Source organism: Macrobrachium rosenbergii, chromosome 28, assembly GCF_040412425.1.
Source record: "Macrobrachium rosenbergii isolate ZJJX-2024 chromosome 28, ASM4041242v1, whole genome shotgun sequence".
NCBI lineage: Eukaryota > Metazoa > Arthropoda > Malacostraca > Decapoda > Palaemonidae > Macrobrachium > Macrobrachium rosenbergii.
The window spans coordinates 12,888,326-12,907,469 of record NC_089768.1 but is presented as its reverse complement, the minus strand read 5'-3'; the positions used below and the strand labels follow the sequence as shown (position 1 = coordinate 12,907,469).

Here is a 19,144-nt window from a genome sequence, read left to right as displayed (position 1 = left end):
TTTGCATATTACTGTACATCGGTAATCTTCGCCTGAGGTGGACTACAAATGGCAGGGAATATGGGTATGGATATCACAGAAAAACTTAAAAGGAGTTCTTTAGCTCTGAGCCATAGAAATTAAATGACAAGATGAGTAAATAGGGGCCAGAATTTTTAATGGTATCCTACACTCGAGCATTTTGAAAGACTCTTTGGGACTCCAACTGAACAAGCTTTATATTACTTAAGTCAAGCAAAATAATATCACAGATTTTAAAAGTGATTTTTATTTTTCCTAACATACAAACCTGAAGTTCTTTACATAGGATTTAGCTTGTAAATATGAGCATGAATGGCCATTTAAACTTACAAGTTAGTTAACTACTGACAGGAAGAAAGAAGCCCCTACCAACTGTTGGTCTGCATTCCAAATCACTTCCCTGGTACCCCTGGATCACTCAGTGCAGAACAAGAGGTGGGAGAGAGAACACTGCCTGCTCTTTCCTCACCTCATCATGCTGGTCCATGCTGGCAGAGGGTCCCGGATCAACAGTCTGTGAACCTGAGTGGACCACTTAGCCTTGCTAACCAGACCAGCACCAGTACCCCTAGAACTGGAGGACCAGGGGTTGTAGTTGCACCTTTGAGTGAGGCAGCAGGTGTAGCAGTTCTCACAGCACTGCTAGTGTAAGCCCCATCAGTCCCCTACGCAGACGAGGCCCAACTGCTGGAAGTTCTACTTGACTTCCAATAGGGGGAAGATGTAGCAGAAGTCATCAGCAGAGACTGCACTCCTATGACAATGGGGAAATCTTGTCCTTCTCCTTCACCAAAAACTTGACCCATTGTTCTTACGGCCACTCATGCCACTCAGAACTTGGACTCTCGTGACTGTAGGTTTATTTCTTTTGAAGAGATGACACTCTTATATGGCCTGTCCTTACCAAGACAGCACCGCACAGGCTTAGGCATCCTCTGCGCTGAGAAGGAAGGCTTGAATGATTCATGGTTTGGCTCATTTTAACACAAGAAATAAATCATACAAAATGAGGATAATACTCAAGAAAAAAAAGTTTTATTATAAGTAAAAACAGCGAGAGTCAGTGCAGAGAGTTGAAGGTAGGCATCTGAACATGACAATGGCCAAAAGCAGAGTGGAGTGCAAACTGATAGGTGGCCTGGGCCTCCCCCTACCTGGTGTCAGTTAAATACTTTGTCAGTAACTTTAAACAGCTGTTCCAGCTCACATTCATAAGCTTAACCCTGGTCAGAAATGAAGGTTTGTATTTATGTAGGAACAAAACTCATTTGTAATCAGCATGAGCACAAATTCACACACAAGTAAACAAAAAGGTCATTGGCTTCCTAAGCAAATTTCCAAGAAGGAAATTTCCATGTGAAAAAAGAGAAAACACAGCAATCAAATTTTTATTTGAGCACATGTGATAAAAAGAGAAAACAGCAAATAAATATTTATTATAAATTATGTACTTTTTTCAAAAAATTAATTTTTTCGATACTAACCCACTACAATTGTGGTCCAGAATTTCCAAGACACATTTCCCTGAAAGACAAAGGGAAGCAGATAGCTAGGTTTTGCAGCATGAACTGTCTGGGTTACACACACACATACCAACAGTCAGAAATAATTTTTCATGTGTTCTGAAGAAGTGTGCAAGAAAAATTGTGTGTTCTGTATTAAAAGTACAGTCATTCCTCAGTTAGAGGACTTAAACCCATTCCAGAAGGCAGTCTTAACCAAGCTAATTTTTTCCATAAGAAATATGAAAGCATTTCAACTCGAGTTTAACTTGCTTAGCATGCATGAATTATTCAAAAAGAAATAAACATATGAAATAAATGGAAATTTGTTCTCAATTTACCTGTTATTTGGTAAGTTGATGGCCTATATGGGAAATATTGAGGAAGGTGAAGAGGTCAGATGATATTGTTTGGAAGGGGAGTTGCTGCTTTCCATAAAAACAATAGATAACTGTGCACTCTGTTTTTCTCACTAAAAACTTGTACTGTGATGTTTGTTTTTGCCTACATTTTAAAATGTCACCAAAGTGAAAGATAGCACTGTCATTGTCAACCACCAGGTTTATAACACTGTTTGCTACAGCTTTGTCAGGGTGATATTTTTCAAGGAAACTTTGCACTTTCATGTTTTCTATCATTTTTTTAATCCAGATTTTCTCTCTCTCCTTGCCATACTGGCATCTCTTGCCTTCTTATTGGTCAAAATGACATATGTACAGTATGATTACTTAGCATTTGATTAAGAAAAAAAACCAGAAAGTTTAGCAGAGATGTGCACAGAGCAAAACCCACGTAGAGACTGAATCCTTCCCTTTGTTTCAGCTAGAAACTGTAAACCTGTGACAAGCTTAACCAATGCATGTTTTAGCCAGTCATCTTTGTCTCTCCTTAAATCGAGTAAATGTCCGTGAACGGAGATTTTTCCTTAGTCAAGACGTTCTTTAACCAAAACTGTCAGTTACACAAGTCTTCCATTAACTGAGGTATGACTGTATATATAAAGAGTGTATGAAAAAATTGTTTTGAAAAATCACTGCCAAAGGAGGAGGTTCCATGGAACATATCTTGACAAAAGTACTTCATGAAGTTAGTTCCTAATTTCTTTCTTTTACCTTCTGAGAAAGAAAGGCGACTAATACTTTTCTGGAGGTTAGCTGTTTTCTCCAGGAAATTCCTTTGTTTTAAAAAAGTTTTTGCTCTGCCATTTGCAATGGAGTTTACAGACTTGCAGGTACCTTAGGTGGTCCAACTGTAGAGCAAAGGTTATTAAGGTAAAAGAAAAAAAAAAAAGCAGTACAAAAAGCAAGATTCATTTGATTTAAAGTTACTGCACTAACAGGCTGGATCACAGTATTCACTGTCGCTGGTAAGTATCTAACATAAGGATACTAAGTGGGCGTTTTTGGTAAGGAATCACAAAAATATGGAATCCACAAAAATATTCTTAGTGCTCAATGGGGCACAGTAAAATAAAGAGGTTTGTACACACTATGCGCTAAAAGGAAGCTATTATAGGTAACTTAATGAGACAGCTGACCTACAGAATGAGTCAGATCAGTCTTGCTAGTTCCCAGCCATACAGATTAATTGTCAGTTCTATTCCAATGTTTCATAGAAGGGTTACCTTAGGTGTACCCCTCAGACTAAAAGTAATGTTGATTTTGGACCTATAGAGTATTATGATGGAAAGTTTAAGCTCCAAAAGATGTTTCTGCAGCTAAATACTATAATTACCCATAGGCTGACTGAATTTGTGAGAAAGGGTATAAGCATTTTTTGAATATACCTGACACTGCATAATTAAAAAGGTATGAATTTTAACATTACATCATCACACAAAAAATGTTACATTCCCTTTGTAAACTTATTGCAAAGTATCCACTTTAAATTTTCTTTTAAATGAATTTCATCCTGAACCTCTCTCAAATTCTCTTTGTCTCCTGTTTTTCTAGTCATTAATATAAGTTTTAAGTTTTTACTTTTTTGGAAAGAAGTCTAAAGATCACTTGCATCTGCCAGTAACAGTAACTTACCAGATAAATGCATTTTAGTTTTATATTACTTTTTTTATCATTTCTTGTGATCACTACAAATCCAACCATTTAATCACAAAAATATGAAGACCCTATGATACTAACCAAAATATTACACTTAATCATCATCATCATGGTCTCCTCTTGTAGGTCCAGGGCAATTTTGCTTTAAGTCTCTTTCATCATCAAACACTGTTCCACACCAAAGGCAGTACAGGTACTGAGTCCTTAAGTAAGAAGTAAGAATCATGAGTTTTTCTTGTGGCTCAAAATCAATATCCAATTCCTCCTCATCTTCTTCAAACTCCTCTTCCTCATGTTCTTGCATGTAAATTGGCCAAAACCATGTCTCTTCAGGTTCTGTGATGTTTTGTTTTGAATCCATCTCGTAACAAATGCGTTGGCTTTTCCTCAAGTCATGCCACAGAGATTTCTCTTGTCTTTCATTACGCTTTCTAGCTCGATATTCCTCTGGATCTACTACATTTTCTGTCTTTTTCTTCAATTTTCTTTCTTCTTTTTTTTTCTTGTAATCTGCAATCATCTGTTGCCAACCCAATCCAACTCTATCCTGTTTCAGATCAACAGAGACAGGTTCAAGTCGACCTTGACCCTCCTTACCAAGACTTGTCCCAGGCTTGTATCCCATTTTCTGCAGCAACGAAAACCCTTTATTTGAGGAGTTGAGGGCTGTATTAAGCCCCTCCTCTAGTCTTTCTTTCTGAACTTCTTTGACAGACCGAAAACTTATTTTATGCTTAGAATCCTTTTCCTTTTTCTTCTTTTCCATATTAATTTTTCTCTTAGCAGCATGTGAGTGAACAAGTCCAGGTCTAATATCATTACTCCCAGTACACTGAGCTAAAAAGTCTGCAGACATATAATCAATTTCCTCTTCAGAATCTCCCATACTTATCTCAAAGTCAGTCAGTCGCAAATCTCACAAATGGGAAGTGTTCGTCCAACAGATCTGATTCTCAGCCAACACAGAGTACAGTAAACATCTGCTCTTGTCCAGAATACTTTATGTATTACTTTGAAGCAAGTCTTTGACTGAAAAGATGAAAAGACAAAGTTAGTACACCATAATTACCTGCATTCACATAAAACTGGTCTAGTAATGGATTTAAATTCAAAATTAGAGCATAGGACATGTTGAAGTGCTAATACAGTACTGTACGTGGGAATATGATTATGAAAAGCATCTAGTAGTAACATCATAAACTTCACTTTTGTCTCTAGAATAAAGGAAAAAAGGGGGTTTTGGGACAAAATATTAAAAGAAAAATACAAATTTATAATGATTGCAAAATCCATAAACTCAAACTTACTATTTTATTTTTTATACTGCTAGATAGACACGGAATGATGAGCAATACTTTCCCATTCTATAAACATGCTAAGCTCTGGATACAAGAGTGAGACTCACTTCCACAAAGGGGCCCCTTTGTAACACCTATTCAGTTTTTTACAATTACTGCCTCGCTTAAAATACAGTAGTTAAGAAAAACCACAACACTTTCTTTGAATACAGTAGTTAAGAAAAACCACAACACTTTCTTTGAAAGATGAATATTAAAGGAATCTTCTCACATTTGACCTCCAGGGATAACTCACTGAAGGTAGCATTATATAAGACTCATGACCTGTGTGATGATCAGGGAATAAATCTACAGTAATCATTATGAACAAGTTATGTTACATGAGGACAATGTCATCTACAACTTAAGGTGTAAGAAGTTATAAAAGGAAGGTGCAATATATGATAATGGAGCTAATTACTCATCCTTCATCCTGCAACTATTGTCTTAACCAAAAATAAAACTATTCTTTGTAAGCAATTTGTATTTTTCCTAAGTATATAAATCTGACCTTTTCATGTAACAGTATTCTTCAGAGCAAGCCATTATCTGTTGTTTAACTTAGTAACATGGAAGCTCAAGGAGGGTGAGAAAGGAAAGACATCACTCACTTGCATTCGCTTAAAACTTTTGCTTTGGCATCAGGGGCTAAGTGGGGAGACTGAGATGGGATTAAGATAAAAGGGTATGGTTTGTATACCTATGAAAAATACAAATTTCTTTGAAAATTTATTTGTTCCATGGCAACACAGATCATCACCTTTACGAAAGTGATTCACTCCTTAACTGGGAGGTTGTCTCTCATCTGACAGTCAAGTTGAATCTTCATCCAGAAATGTACTGTTTCCAGTCAAAAACTGAATAGGGGAGCAATGAACTCTGTAACCACCTGTTTGGTCTCTGAGTAGAATAGGGATGACAGCAACAGAGTGCTTGAGCCCATCCAAGATATGTTTGAGATCTTGCTTGATAAAGAAATCCTTGGAGGACCAAGTTTGACCCTATATGGGGTGACAAGTCAGAAAGCATCTAAATCTGGCCAATAAGGTTGATGGGTTTCATTATAGCTTCATCCAACCCCAACCCTGTTCAATGGGAAGGCAGAAACAGTCACATCTTACCAGCCAAAGCTCTGAGACTGGGTGTTTGACTGAGTAGCCACCTACATCTGTGCCTGATTCAGCATGTACTCAGCCTGAGCTACAGCCTCACAGGGGTAGGGGCAAGGAAGGGGAAAAGAAGACAGTCACTCTACCGTTCAACTCTAGCTTTACACCCTCTGAGCACTTTAGGCAAGATGCTTTTCTGTCTGAAAGGAGCTTGGTGACTACACAACCTGTTGGGAAGCCACAAGTTACAAGGAAGAGTCAAAGGGCCTGTGGGTAATACCCTTCAAACAGGATAAAGTAAAGGTGGTATGATGCTTCAGACACCTACCCTGATTATCTGGGCTACTGAAAAGTTCCTCCAAAATGCCAAGAATGGTTCACCCAAACAGTACGACTGTCTATGTTGACAGAAGTAGTAAGCCCTCTGGATTACAGTAAGAAGCCTGAAAGAAAGGATGTTCCTGTATACCTCCTTCATTTGCTGATAATACAGTACTAGCAAAGAGGTCAAGTCTTTCTTGGGAAGAACCTTATGGCTCACATTGGGCATACAGTACCCACTTTCCAGTACCTCCAACTGTGGGAGAAGCATCACAGGGTATGGCTAAGGTATGGTTAATGCAAAGGCAGGGCATTGGGTCTTCCTTTACTGCAAGGGGGGGAACACAAAAAAGGATGGTTAATTTAGGCCAGTAAAGCAGCAAGTGTCGAGGTGGTGACCTCCAGAAACTTCTCAAGCATTGCCCTAGGACAAGCTAAATTGGATTCTAACTTGCCAAACCTCACAACCTGAACAAAACAGGGAGCTTTGAGAGGTGCAGAAATGCATTTTTGGAAGAAGACTTCTTAGGTATAAAGGAAGAGAGAGAAGAGCTACTATCTGACAGATCTAGAAAACCAGAAAAACTCTACTCCTATCATCACTTCCAGTCCTAGTCTTAAAAGAATATCTTTTCTGTCTTTTCCTATTTATACTGGCTTCTCTTCTCTCCTCTTCTTATACTTTAATCATTCATGAGCTCATCTGGGCAATCAACATACTGATTGCAGTGATCCTTAAAAGTGCAATCCTTGTTCCTACATTTAATGCACAAGTAGTGACCATCATGATCTAATGAATACAGATATGTATGACACTCTCTTACCTTACAGATTTTATAACTTTTTTCATTATTTTTAGTTGATATCCTATATGAGACAAAAACTAAATAAAGCCAAACTACAAATAAAAAAAACCATCCAAATCTGCAACACAATTAGCCTATGTAAATAGCACTCTTCAAATACATCCTTGCAAATTAGTGACAGAAAAAACTGAAATCAATAGACACACAAACCAAAGGTTCACCCAGAAAAGGGATAGGTCAACAGGTGGTTCAATCTAAACATGAAGTTTTCATAATAAAACTAATGTTGTAATACTTACCTGAACACCTGAATTAGCCCTGGTCACTGACCAGCCCGAACTATATCCCCATAATTTTACCCACAAAGTGGGTAATTAACTGTCAGCATTACCAACGCTACAGGAAAAATCTTGTCAAATGAATTACCTGAAGTACCATTGACAACGCCGCTGCAAATACCAGCCGGCAGAGGCCAACATCCACAATTGAGTCACTCACTAACAAAAATTGAAGTGGGGAGGAGGGTGGGAATCATTCAGGTGTTCAGGTAAGTATTACGATATTAGTTTTATTACGAAAACTTCATATTGCAATACACTCCCTGGACACCTGAATTAGCCCGATTAGCAAAATTTTAAAGGAGGTGGGATCAATCTAAAATCAGCCCAACCTGTCAACGGAGAAAAGCAAGTAACTCATTATCAACCTACTATGTGTAAATGAATGTGTCCTCACCTGATTATTCAACTCGGTAGGTGAGGATGCCTGTAGAGAGAGTACCCTGACGTCAGTCTCGTGTCTATGGGACTGTCTGAGTCAAGCTGCCTCCCATGCAGTATTCTATACCTCTCATGAATGGAGGGGAAAAGACGAACCTCCCATGTGGCTATTCAGAGCCACTCATGTATGGAGGAGTACGATGAACCTCCCATGTGGCTATTCAGAGCCTCTCATGTATGGAGGAGAAGTTGAGTGTGCAGGACCTTCAAGTTCTTCACCGCTCGCTGATGCAGATGGCAGAAAAGGTTGAAGACAATCCAATCTGGTCATCCGGATCTGCCTAACCTTAAAGGCCTAACAATATGAACCTGACCAACAGAGACTCTAATTAAGCTCATTAGACTACCATTAACTACCTAAAAACTTCCCACACCCTGACATTACAATCTAATTATAAAATCAAGTTGGCTGCAACAAAAGGACCCAGCGAGTAACCCTTCTCCAAAGAAAACTGAATGTCTCTAAGGTGGAACGTCATGAAAACTGACACTGACTTCCAAGTAGCCGCCTCCAAGATCGCTGACACTGAAAAATTCTTCAAGAAGGCCGAAGAAGTAGTCATTCCCCTGAAACTATGCCCCCTTGGATGCAAAGAAGAACTCAAAGGCTCCCAAAGCAATGAAGAACCCTCCGCAAGAAGAAACTAATTGCATTTTTGGAAATGGGATGAGATGGAAACTTAGGAGAAACAAATAAGGTTCTTGGATGAGGCAAAAGTTTCTTGATACGAGACAAATAAACTTTGAGAGCCCTAACCGGACACAGGAGGAATGCATATGCTTGTGGGTTGTCCCAGGAGAGCAGCATTGCATCTGTCCCACAGGACATGGGGTCCGCTACTGGGGAGAAGTAGACTGGAAGACAGAAATTTAATTATTTAACTTGGTGGTGAAGAGATCCACTGTCGCTGGCCATCTCTTCAACAGAAGTTGAACTTCCTCTTGAACTAAGAGTCCATTTGCCCCCAAGAACTTCCTGCGAACGACTCAACGCGTCTGCCAAGACATTGAGTTTCCCAGACACAAATTGAGGGATGAGAGAAACTCTGCGGTCCTTGCACCAACAAAGAACTCTTTGTGCTACGTCGTTTAATGCTTGTGATTTTGTTCCTCCCTCTTTCTTGAGATACGACAGTGCTGTAATGTTGTTGCAAAACAGCGCCACTATCTTGTTATCTTGTTGCAACTTACTTCTACTGCTCTCATCTCTCAGAAATTCATGGACTCCTCTCAATCCAGATCCCTCCAAAGGCCTCGGGCCTGAGATTCCTCCAGGGTCGCAACCTTACCCAATCTGAGGCATCTGTGTACAGATGAATGTCTGGAAAAGGGGAGTCCAATCTTACGCTGATGGTTAGATGATGTTCTTCTGACCACCACCGAGGATCCTTCAGGCAAGAATCGTCCCAGACTATGAACACGTTCTCTTCCCAAAAGTCCCAACGATTCCTGAGACACACCTGCAGAAAACACATCCGGAGACGAGACCCTGGAACTAGAAGCAAGAGGAAGGACATTCAACCAAGCAAGATTTTCCACAGGCTCACTGGTTGAGCTCTGTTCGACAGGAATACCTCCAGTTGACTTAGAATCGCCAGAATCCGCTCTTCTGTTGGGAAAGCCCTCAAAAGACGAGTCTGAATCATCATCCCTAAATAAGTCTTTTCTTGCACTGCAATTAGTGAGCTTTTGTCTAAACTGACTTGAATTCCTAAAGTTTGACACAGGTTCAGTAGGAAATCCGTTGCCTGCAACCCCTGTCCACAGACGAAGCCTGAACCAACCAATTGTCGAGATATCTCCTCATCCGAAAACCCCGACGATGCATTATGTCTGAAATAGGAGACAATGCCCTCGTGAAAACCTGAGGTGCTGTGGTCAGACCAAAGCAGAGGACTTTGAACTGGAATGTTCCAGCTGGACCCAAGAAACTAAGGAACTTCCGTGATTCCTGGAGAATCAGAACCTGGAGATACACATCCTTGAGGTCCACTGAAATCATCCAGTCATCTCTCCAAACTGACCACAGTACCGACTATGAAGTTTCCATGTGAAACTTCGTCGAGACTATCAACCGGTTGAGAGCCGAGAGATCTGTAACGGGTCTCCATGATCCTCCTGCTTTTGGAGCCACAAAGATCCGGCTGTAAAAACCTGGAGAAGGGGGAGCTGGCTCTAATGCTCCCTTCTCTCAAAGGGCTTGGATCTCTGCCACCAAAGCTATCCCCCTTGATGGAGGATGGAGAATAACTGGGAAGGTAAACCAGGGAGCCGGATAGAGGAGGACGAGAATGAAAAGGGACTCTGTACCCCTCTCTTAACACCTCCACTACCCAACTCTCTGCGCCCCACTCCTTCCAGATGTTCCAGAAGGGAGCAAGGCAACCTCCTACAGGCACAGGCAAAGGGAACATCTCCTACTTTCGAAAACCCTTCTTGAACGAAGAAGGTTTCGATACCGAGGCAGAAGCCGAACTCTTGGAGGCAAAATGGACCTTCTTCGGTGATCTTACGGGGGACTTGGAACTCGATCACTTAGCCTGAGATGACATTCTGGACCCTTCAGGAGATCTGGAACTTTGAGCTGCTACCTGAATCATAGCCTGTTGTGACTCTACTGCCGATGTCAAAGACACAAAGCTTACCATGGAAGACGTCCTCCTCCCTAAAAAGACTGTTGCTGAGAGCAAAGGGAGCCTTCAGCAGAACCCTCTTATGAATCTCTGGATAATGAGGAGGCAGAGATTAAAAAAAAAAAAATCCCTCCTCTTCTTTCCAAAGAACGTCGTACAGCCAGCAAAATGTTAGCCTGGTAAGCCAATCCCATAGAAACTGAAGTGATGAGGTTATCAAACAATGAAGGATCGGAGGGAGTATACCCATCCTGTTTAAGGAACCCCATTAACCCGGACAACATCCACATAGAGTGGGACAAGGCCTTCGACTGGCTGCGAAAGGTGTCCTCCAAAGATACAAGCCTCCCTAGATGTAACTGAGACCATAGGAGTTGATGAAGGAACCCGAGAGAGAAGAGCCTCAACAGATTCGTTGAAAGAAACCCTAACACCCGCAGAAGGGTTACCAGCTACCTTGTAAAACCCCTTCCGAATAGGAAGCAAGGTTGAATCCTGCTTACCTAACCCGATAATAGCAGCTAGTCAGCCTCCCTCGCCTGCTCGACTCAGCCAAACCAGACCAGCTTCTTTGATGTTTGAGAGACTACCGGTTTCGTTGCATATAGTGATTCGAACATCGCTTGATTTGGTTGTGTAGGCTCCTCAGGAGCCTTGGACTGCGGATAAAGGGAATGGATAAAGTCCATCATCTGCTCATACTCGCTCTCAATAGCTGGAGGAAAACTAATATCTGGTACTGGATCATCTTCTTCAAAGGAACATTCTTTGTCAGACTGGTCCAACCAAACCAGAACAGGAAAAGAGACAGGCTGACAACTGGCAAACGCCGAACTCGAAAACCCGGAACTCGTTACACCTGGGTGCACGAGACGGACACCTGACATATCTGTCGCGAACATACCCGAGCCAACCATAGTTGGTTGCGCAAACCCAGCACTACCCAGCAACGATGATGCAACACCTGGGCCGGCCACACCTGGGCGACAAACACCCACCCCTGAGAGCGAAGAGGCCGCAACACCCAATCCACGCAAACCCGGACGAATCAAACCCGCATGAGAACGGGAATCCGGAACTGAAGTCATGCTGGTTAAGGAAGAAGGAGGAAAAACTCCTTGATGACCAGGAATCAAAACCGAACCTACATTGAACGCCTCAGATGGAGGAACAGAGAAACATGCAGGAAAAGTTGAGAAAGAAGAAGGAGAGAAGAAGGAAGAAGCCACACTCGGAGTAACCACCGGAGCGCCTACCCTCGACGTTGGACAGGTGGAGAACATACCAGCTGGTCCAGAACTCAAAGGGCAAGCTACGGGCCACCGAAACTAAGGTAACCAAAGAAGGCAAATTACTAGCTATCCTAGTGAATGGAGAGGCTGAGGAAACTATCGGTACTGATACACTGAATGCTGGCGCAGGCGAACCGCCAACTGCTGTAGCATCCGCGAGAATTGCAGTGGATACATCATGGTTAGAACCCCATAAAGGATGAAAATAAGAAGTTGCTGATGCCTCCGCAACTACCTGAGAAGCATCTAGATCGGATGCCTGAGAAACTACAGGATTCGCAAAAGGTGATAAAGAAGATGGATCCGCTAGGTACACTTTCCCTTAACCCCGAAGAGAGAGAGGGAGCCGCTGAAGCTCTGCTGAGTTACAGGCAAAGAAACAGGATGAGCAAAAAAAAGAAAAGGAAAATTCCAAAGCAGCTGAAGAGGCCATAGATTTCAAAGAAAGAAAATAGACCAATTCTGTTCCCCCTTGATAATCTTGATAGACATCATTAGCAAATTCAGGAAAATTCTTCAAGACATGGTCATGAATATTGGAAAAACCAAAATTAAAACATTGCCTAACTAGTAATCTATAACCTTTAGAGAGACCCAACAAGTCTGCATTATATTCAGCAACATTGAAAACCCAATCACTAGAATTACCACCACCGCAAGATGAAAGAAATTTATCCCCTGAAGGAAAAGGAACCTTCGAAGAAGACGGAGTATTCTCCAATATTTCAGAACCAGACAAACCTGAAACCAAATCTGAATGACCATCCACGGATTTAGACACCTTCTGTTGCAAAGAGCACAAAGCAGGAAATAAAATTGAAGCTGGATCTAAAGGAGAAACCGAAACATTAGAAACCCCAACCAAACCCGAACCCAAAGAAGACAGCACCTTCAACTTCTCTTCCTGAATACTTCCCAAAGTATTATTCCTACTCATCTGTGTCATACTTAATTCTATATCCACCTCAGAACTCACACTTTGAGAGGGAAGGGGGGAAATCTGCTGCCAACACTGCCTGCTCTGCGCCAGGGGGGCCGTCAGAACCTACCTTCGAGGTTTGTGGTTCTCCATGACCCCTGGCACCCGTTAGGGCTGGTTTTGGAACGGGCAGGGGGCTGAAAAAGAAGATTAGAATCAACAACACTAGTACTACTATCACTATCCTTCATTTGAGTTAATTTAGTCATAAGGCTAGAAAAAAGACTAGACATACTAGATGATAACTTGTCTTCTAACTTCTTGAATAATTCAGACTCTAACGTTTCCTTATCAAGTGCCTGTACAGCTGGTTCTGACCTACGCTTACTTTTAGAAGCTAAGGATTTTCTGTGCTTTACACAATCTTCCATCTGATCTACCGACCAAGACCTACACTCATCACATCTTAGACTGACACTACATTGAATCTTTCTACATGATATACAAAGAGAATGTCTATCGTGCTTGAGGGTACTCATCCTACGCTTGCAGGCCGTGCATGATTGATGAGCAGTAGCATCTCCAGCAATAGAAAACTTGGTCATCAAGGCTGTAACAGAAGTGGAAGCAGCGGTGCTTTCTGTCTGATTTATCCATCTCAAAGTTCAAGAACAAAGCCAAAGACAAAACTGGGGGAGAAGTTCCAAAACAAGTCAATAAAGTACAAATCCAGGAAAAAGGGGCAATGAAAAAACAGTCCAAGTCATTATCTGCTATCCAAAATATTTATAAGGGGGTTGGGCTAAAGACCAAAAGTTCACCTGATGCAGGATACATCCACACAGCACGGTGAACTAATAACAATTGGGGATGTCAGCCACTGTCGGCCGGTATTTGCAGCAGCGTTGTGGGTAAAATTATGGGGATATAGTCCAGGCTGGTCAGTGACCAGGGCTAATTCAGGTGTTCAGGGGGTGTATTGCAATATTGCTATTGATATTCAGTTTTCACATTATCGTCCTCCCGCCTGACATGGGAAATACTGCTATCATAAAAGAGGTAAGATTCATTTAAAAAATAGAGCACCTGAATGAAACAGCACTTGACAAACTAGATCAATCGGAGATGAAGAAAGTACATTAAAGAACAAAGTAAAACTTCTAAAAAACTATGTAGAATCCATCTCAGCTCTGATAAGTTTGTCTATACACATTAAGAAAAATATACTCAGAGCTAAAGAAGTACACACAAAAAAAAATAAATAAAACTTCCAACCTTTGAGAAAATCCAGAGTAACTCAAAATTTGTGTATGTACATTAAGTTAACTATGAAGTTTAGAATTCCAGACACACAAATAAAGGAAGACAAGAGGGAGTGAATTAAATCATATAAGGAATCATGTGAATTGCTAAATAACAACTTTTAAGTTTGCACTGTAATTACAACCAAAGATCAACATGACCTGTTGTTCTTTGGTGAATATGCCAAACTATTTTTGATGGAGCAGTAGATATACCACATTTGTAACACTGGGGCAATTGTTGGAAATATCAGACAAGACATCAATGAGGTACTGAAGAGTCTGAGCACTAGCAAAACTATGAAACCTGACAAAGTGGATGGCAAAATTCTATAGAAACTGGTTGAGGAAACTACTGAACACATTGCTAAATCTATAATATATAACTTTATAAAGGTGCATCTGCAGCCAATTACTGCACTGGTTGGAAGACTTCCTCAAGAGACAGAAGGCGAAAAGTCACTGCAAATGATTTTCAGTCTAATGGAAGCTCAGTTACTAATGGTGATCCATAAAGCACTTTGATCAGCCCTCTCATTACAGCTGTGCCATATAAATAATTTACCTTCAGCTGCCAAACGTTCTACAATCAAGATATTCACCAGAGACAGAGTTCCAGGATAAAGTGCCATTCTGTATCAACACTTCACAACTTCAAGAAAATTTTGATGCTCCACTACATTTCAGTGCTTAAAAATGTTCTGCAGCCAATTGCATTTTGGTAAAATTTCCCAATAATAGAGCATAATACTAAATGAAGATTGCTATACTAAAAATAGGTAAACTTGAACAGGATTTGTGTGTATTCATTAGTGGTTCCCTCTCCTTTAAAGAGGATACTGCCAAGTCACTAAAGAGGCAAAATTAGTTCATGGCACACTTAGAGCATTCAACTATCAGTAAAGTACAGTACTCGGACAATAACAGTTCAAAGAATCTTACACAGATTTTGTCCAATCTTTTTGGAGTACTGTTGGTCTCCCTAGCTCAGAAAAAACATTGAAAAATTTTAAATATTTTATATGACAGTAGTTAATGAACCTTCTGCCATAGCTCTTACAAGTACCCTGGGGCAACAGTTACCTAACCCTTTCACTGCATGTAACTTATCTCCTCATTCATTAAAAGGTCTCATCCATGATGTAGGACTTATCTCCTCAGCAATAATTCTTTTGGTTCTAGTTGGGCAGCTGATAACTGATTACGTGTTCCCTTTGTCACTGTAGTGAGCTTTTGTCTATATTTTAGGGACAAATGGCAACACTTGATTTCCAACTTGCAGGATAACCACAGGGCAAGGACTAGCCTTTCAGTAACCATCAAAATGCCATGAAGCAATGAGGCTTTACTCAATGATGTAGTACTGAGGCTTTTATTTGGAAATGACCATGACAGTAGTAAACCTGAACTACCAGACAGATCTGATAGTGACAGTAGTGAATATGGTGATGTTTATTATATCGTAGTTATAGACAAACCTATCTTGATAGTTTTTTGACTTCAGGTTTTATCAGTGATGATCATGAATCATAGTAGGCCTAAATGACAGAGGAGGAAGTAGAATGGCCAAGCAACAGAGGTGGTGTGAGTAAACAAAGAAAATGTGACAAAATTTGCAAATGGAAGACCATTGAAAATTCAGTCCATAAAAAACCAGTGCTCTGCAACTTTTAACAGAGATACATTCTCATTTTCTACAGAATACCAAGACTATATTTGAGTTTATTTGTGAAGTGTTTCCAAATGAAAGTTTTGGCCAAGAGCAAGCATTTAAGGCTTGTAATACAGATTTTCAAACTGAATAGCAGAAATGGTGTCATATTTGCATATTTTATCACTGTACTATAGGACACCTTGTAATCACATAACAGCGCAATTTGATATTATAAAAGAAATGAAAAAAGGATAACACAGAAACAAAGAACAAATATAAAAGGGAGAATATTAGTCTGTTATATGATTAGCAGGACACTGATCTCATCACTAGTGGTGATAACAGACTCACAGCTAAAGGGGTACGAAGGAACAGGGCTTCTGCTATCTGTCGTAGTACCTCAAATGCAGCCTAAGATGGGTTTATAGGTAAGCCTACCTAAGGTTAGGTCTAACATGGTAACTTATTGTAAAACAAGAACCTAGGCTTGCATGGTGGGCTTGAAAATACAATTTTCCTATATTTTAATGTGTTTTGGACTTTCCTGACATTCGTATCATTAGCAAATGACCTAACCAACAACACCTAACATAACCAGTGAAACCTGAAACTACTACAGTGGCCTGGTTTCGCCAGTTGCTGACCAGATTGTAGGCTAACCTTTTGTCCTGTTTTTGTTTAGGCTATGTTTATGGTATTTAGTCACCATCAATGTTTTACCTTTTATGTTCATCCCCAAGGGGCTGGTACTCAACACAGGAGTTCGGGACGATTAGGCCTTATTAGGCTATTTTCCGACACAAACCTGTTAGGCAGTCATAACTTTAGTCCATATGAAGTTTAGGCTGTAAGACATGGCAGAAGCTCCTTGGAACACCGTGTTTAGTACTAGCCTCTCGGCGATCAAAGTATTATATACAACCATTTCGGCCGTTGGTAATTCTAAGTACTAGCGCCATGCCTGTTTTTACCTTGGAAACTGATACTGGCGGTGAGTTTATTTTTGTCAGCCAACTGTTATTTGCCCCCCCTAACTCTACTCAACAGTAAAGGGGGACTGTGGGAATTTGGGGTTTTGGGTGGGGGTCCTGGGAGAACACAGAAATGGAGCGGACATGTTTACGTTGGGGAGGTGCACTCTTGAGGGGAAAAACGAGAGAGAGCCATTCGCCAACAGGAGGGAGTTAAATGCATTTCGCCGTGTTTAGTACTGGTATCTGGGGGATGGAATGTCCCTTCACCATGTTTAGTACTGGCCCCAGGGGGGTACCCATACATTAACAAGTTATTGCACTTGCCAGACAGGATATGAACCATTCCAAACAGACGTACCCGTGCTCTGTCTTGTGAAGATCACGTATGGAAACCCCTTGTTGGATGGACTTATAGGTTAATTACATTCGTGCGACAAAAATTGAAGATAAATCCATAATTAGCAACCAAGAAACTGTAGAAAAAGTCAAGTTAGAAGGAAATCGCTGCCGCGGAGCTACTCCTTACATCTACCCGGCCGCTTGCCAGTTTTGATGTTACGGTCTAAACGGCCGAAAAGACCAGGACCCAAACACTGCACCCACTTTGCACATAAACTGAAAGTAACCGAACCTAGAAGGGCGCCATAGTAGTTTCAAGCTTACCGATGGTTTCAAGAGTAAAAACACCACCATTTTACTTCTGGTTACTTGAGAGAGAGAGAGAGAGAGAGAGAGAGAGAGAGAGAGAGAGAGAGAGAGAGAGAGAGAGAGAGAGAGAGCCTAGCTCATGTTAGATTTTCCTCAGCCTATGGGGTACCTTTAGGCTGGGTTACAAAAACCAAGTATTACTCGAAACTTCTCAACAATCATAATTACCTTCTGATCTCTCACAGGTTAGGCAATGTAACGGTGATATGTCAATCTAATTCAGCGTTTGTAAACAACCAAGTCAACAGTACTAGGATTAGTAGTAGTAGCAGGGAGGATACGCCTTTAGAACGTACGGTCGGTTCAGTGGAGTTCCTGCGGGAGGTTTAACTTTTGGAACGACTCCTTAAATTCACAGTTTTAACCCCTTATAGGCGGGATAAACATTAGAAATATTTCATAATTTGACTAAAATACTTCATAAACATTATTATATTGTACATGATATTTGTGTACTTTTAACTATTTACATGTACAGCGGTCTGGTCTTTCATTTGAAAGATCTGGGTTCAATCCTGACGTGAGTCAGAAATCTATTACAGGTATATATATATATATATATATATATATATATATATATATATATATATATATATATATATATATATATATATATATATATATATATATATATATATATGCAGTTAAGAATAAAAAATATTCATGGGTAAAATTAGTGACTAGCATACCAGTGTATAACCAATTGTTACATCCTTATTACTTACATATCAAGGTAGATACTGGTGGATTTCTTCCTCTCTTTTTAGTTGATTGCGTTGAGTCCCTGTCATCCTTAAATGATTATACGTGTATCCTCGTAAGGATGAGTGCACTTATCAAAAATAATTCTTTTTGGATGTCAAGTTATTATATGTATATATGCATATATATCATATACACATTTGTGCATACATGTGTACATATACGTATATATACACATATACATTTTCTTTTTTCTGGCCTTTTCTACACAATGTAAAATAAAAAGTAATATTTTTTCCTCATATTTTCGGTCCATTATGCAGACATACTTTTACTGCCCTCTCTTTGTACTTTCCATTCTTTTCCACCAAGTTTCTCCCCTTCTATGTTCATGTCAGTATTAACCCGGTATATATTCACCTTTGTCATCTACTCCGACGTGCTAGTACTAAACGTGGCGGAAGCTCCTTGGGACACCGTGCTTAGTACTAGACCCTCGGGGATCAAAGTATCATATAAAACTATTTCTACTAGACAGTTTCTTGAATTGCCTCGACGTAAAAATGTCTTGAATATATTGTGTTGGTTTTGTACGCAATAATCGTGCATATAATTTAATTTTCTTTGAGACCACTGAACAACCGGAGATACGAATCATCTAATATTCAGTTTGTTCTTCAGTAAACTAAATGTAGCTCTTTCTTTCAACGGTTTGAACAGACTCGTAAACGAAAATCCAATAGAGTGTGGACGCATTACGACGAGAATTATTATTATATTTTTTTGTTGTCACCATGTCAAAATAAATTCTATGGAAAATCTTGTATTTTTTCTTTTCTCTCTTATATGGAGTAATATCTAAAGATGATTTTCTTAATCTTTAAAAATAGAAAAATAACCGTTGTTCTAAAATATAAATATATTTCCTTTTCCGCGTTTTAAAATATAAATTTGAATATATATATATATATATATATATATATATATATATATATATATATATATATATATATATATATATATATCATC

General features: G+C 40.0%; 1 protein-coding gene across 6 annotated transcripts; it reads right to left on the bottom strand.

Annotated features, from left to right (window-relative positions):
• Positions 1 to 1,395: 1,395 nt before the first annotated feature.
• On the bottom strand, positions 1,396 to 17,759 carry LOC136854037 (G patch domain-containing protein 11). 6 transcript variants are annotated; one of them, XM_067130089.1, is made up of 3 exons: positions 17,582 to 17,705; positions 12,834 to 12,973; positions 1,396 to 4,609 (listed from the first exon to the last, which is right to left on the bottom strand). In XM_067130089.1, exon 3 carries the CDS (start codon positions 4,464 to 4,466, stop codon positions 3,675 to 3,677), a length of 792 nt encoding a protein of 263 aa, XP_066986190.1. In that variant the 5' UTR covers positions 4,467 to 4,609; positions 12,834 to 12,973; positions 17,582 to 17,705; the 3' UTR covers positions 1,396 to 3,674. The 6 variants fall into 6 exon arrangements, with proteins under 6 accessions (XP_066986190.1, XP_066986191.1, XP_066986189.1 ...); XM_067130090.1 differs by having other exon boundaries at positions 12,907 to 12,973; XM_067130088.1 differs by lacking the exon at positions 12,834 to 12,973 and having other exon boundaries at positions 17,582 to 17,759.
• Positions 17,760 to 19,144: the final 1,385 nt, after the last annotated feature.

Excerpts from the sequence above, each read along its gene's own strand:
- LOC136854037 (XM_067130088.1), bottom strand. The coding sequence starts at position 4,466 with ATGGGAGATTCTGAAGAGGAAATTGATTATATGTCTGCAGACTTTTTA.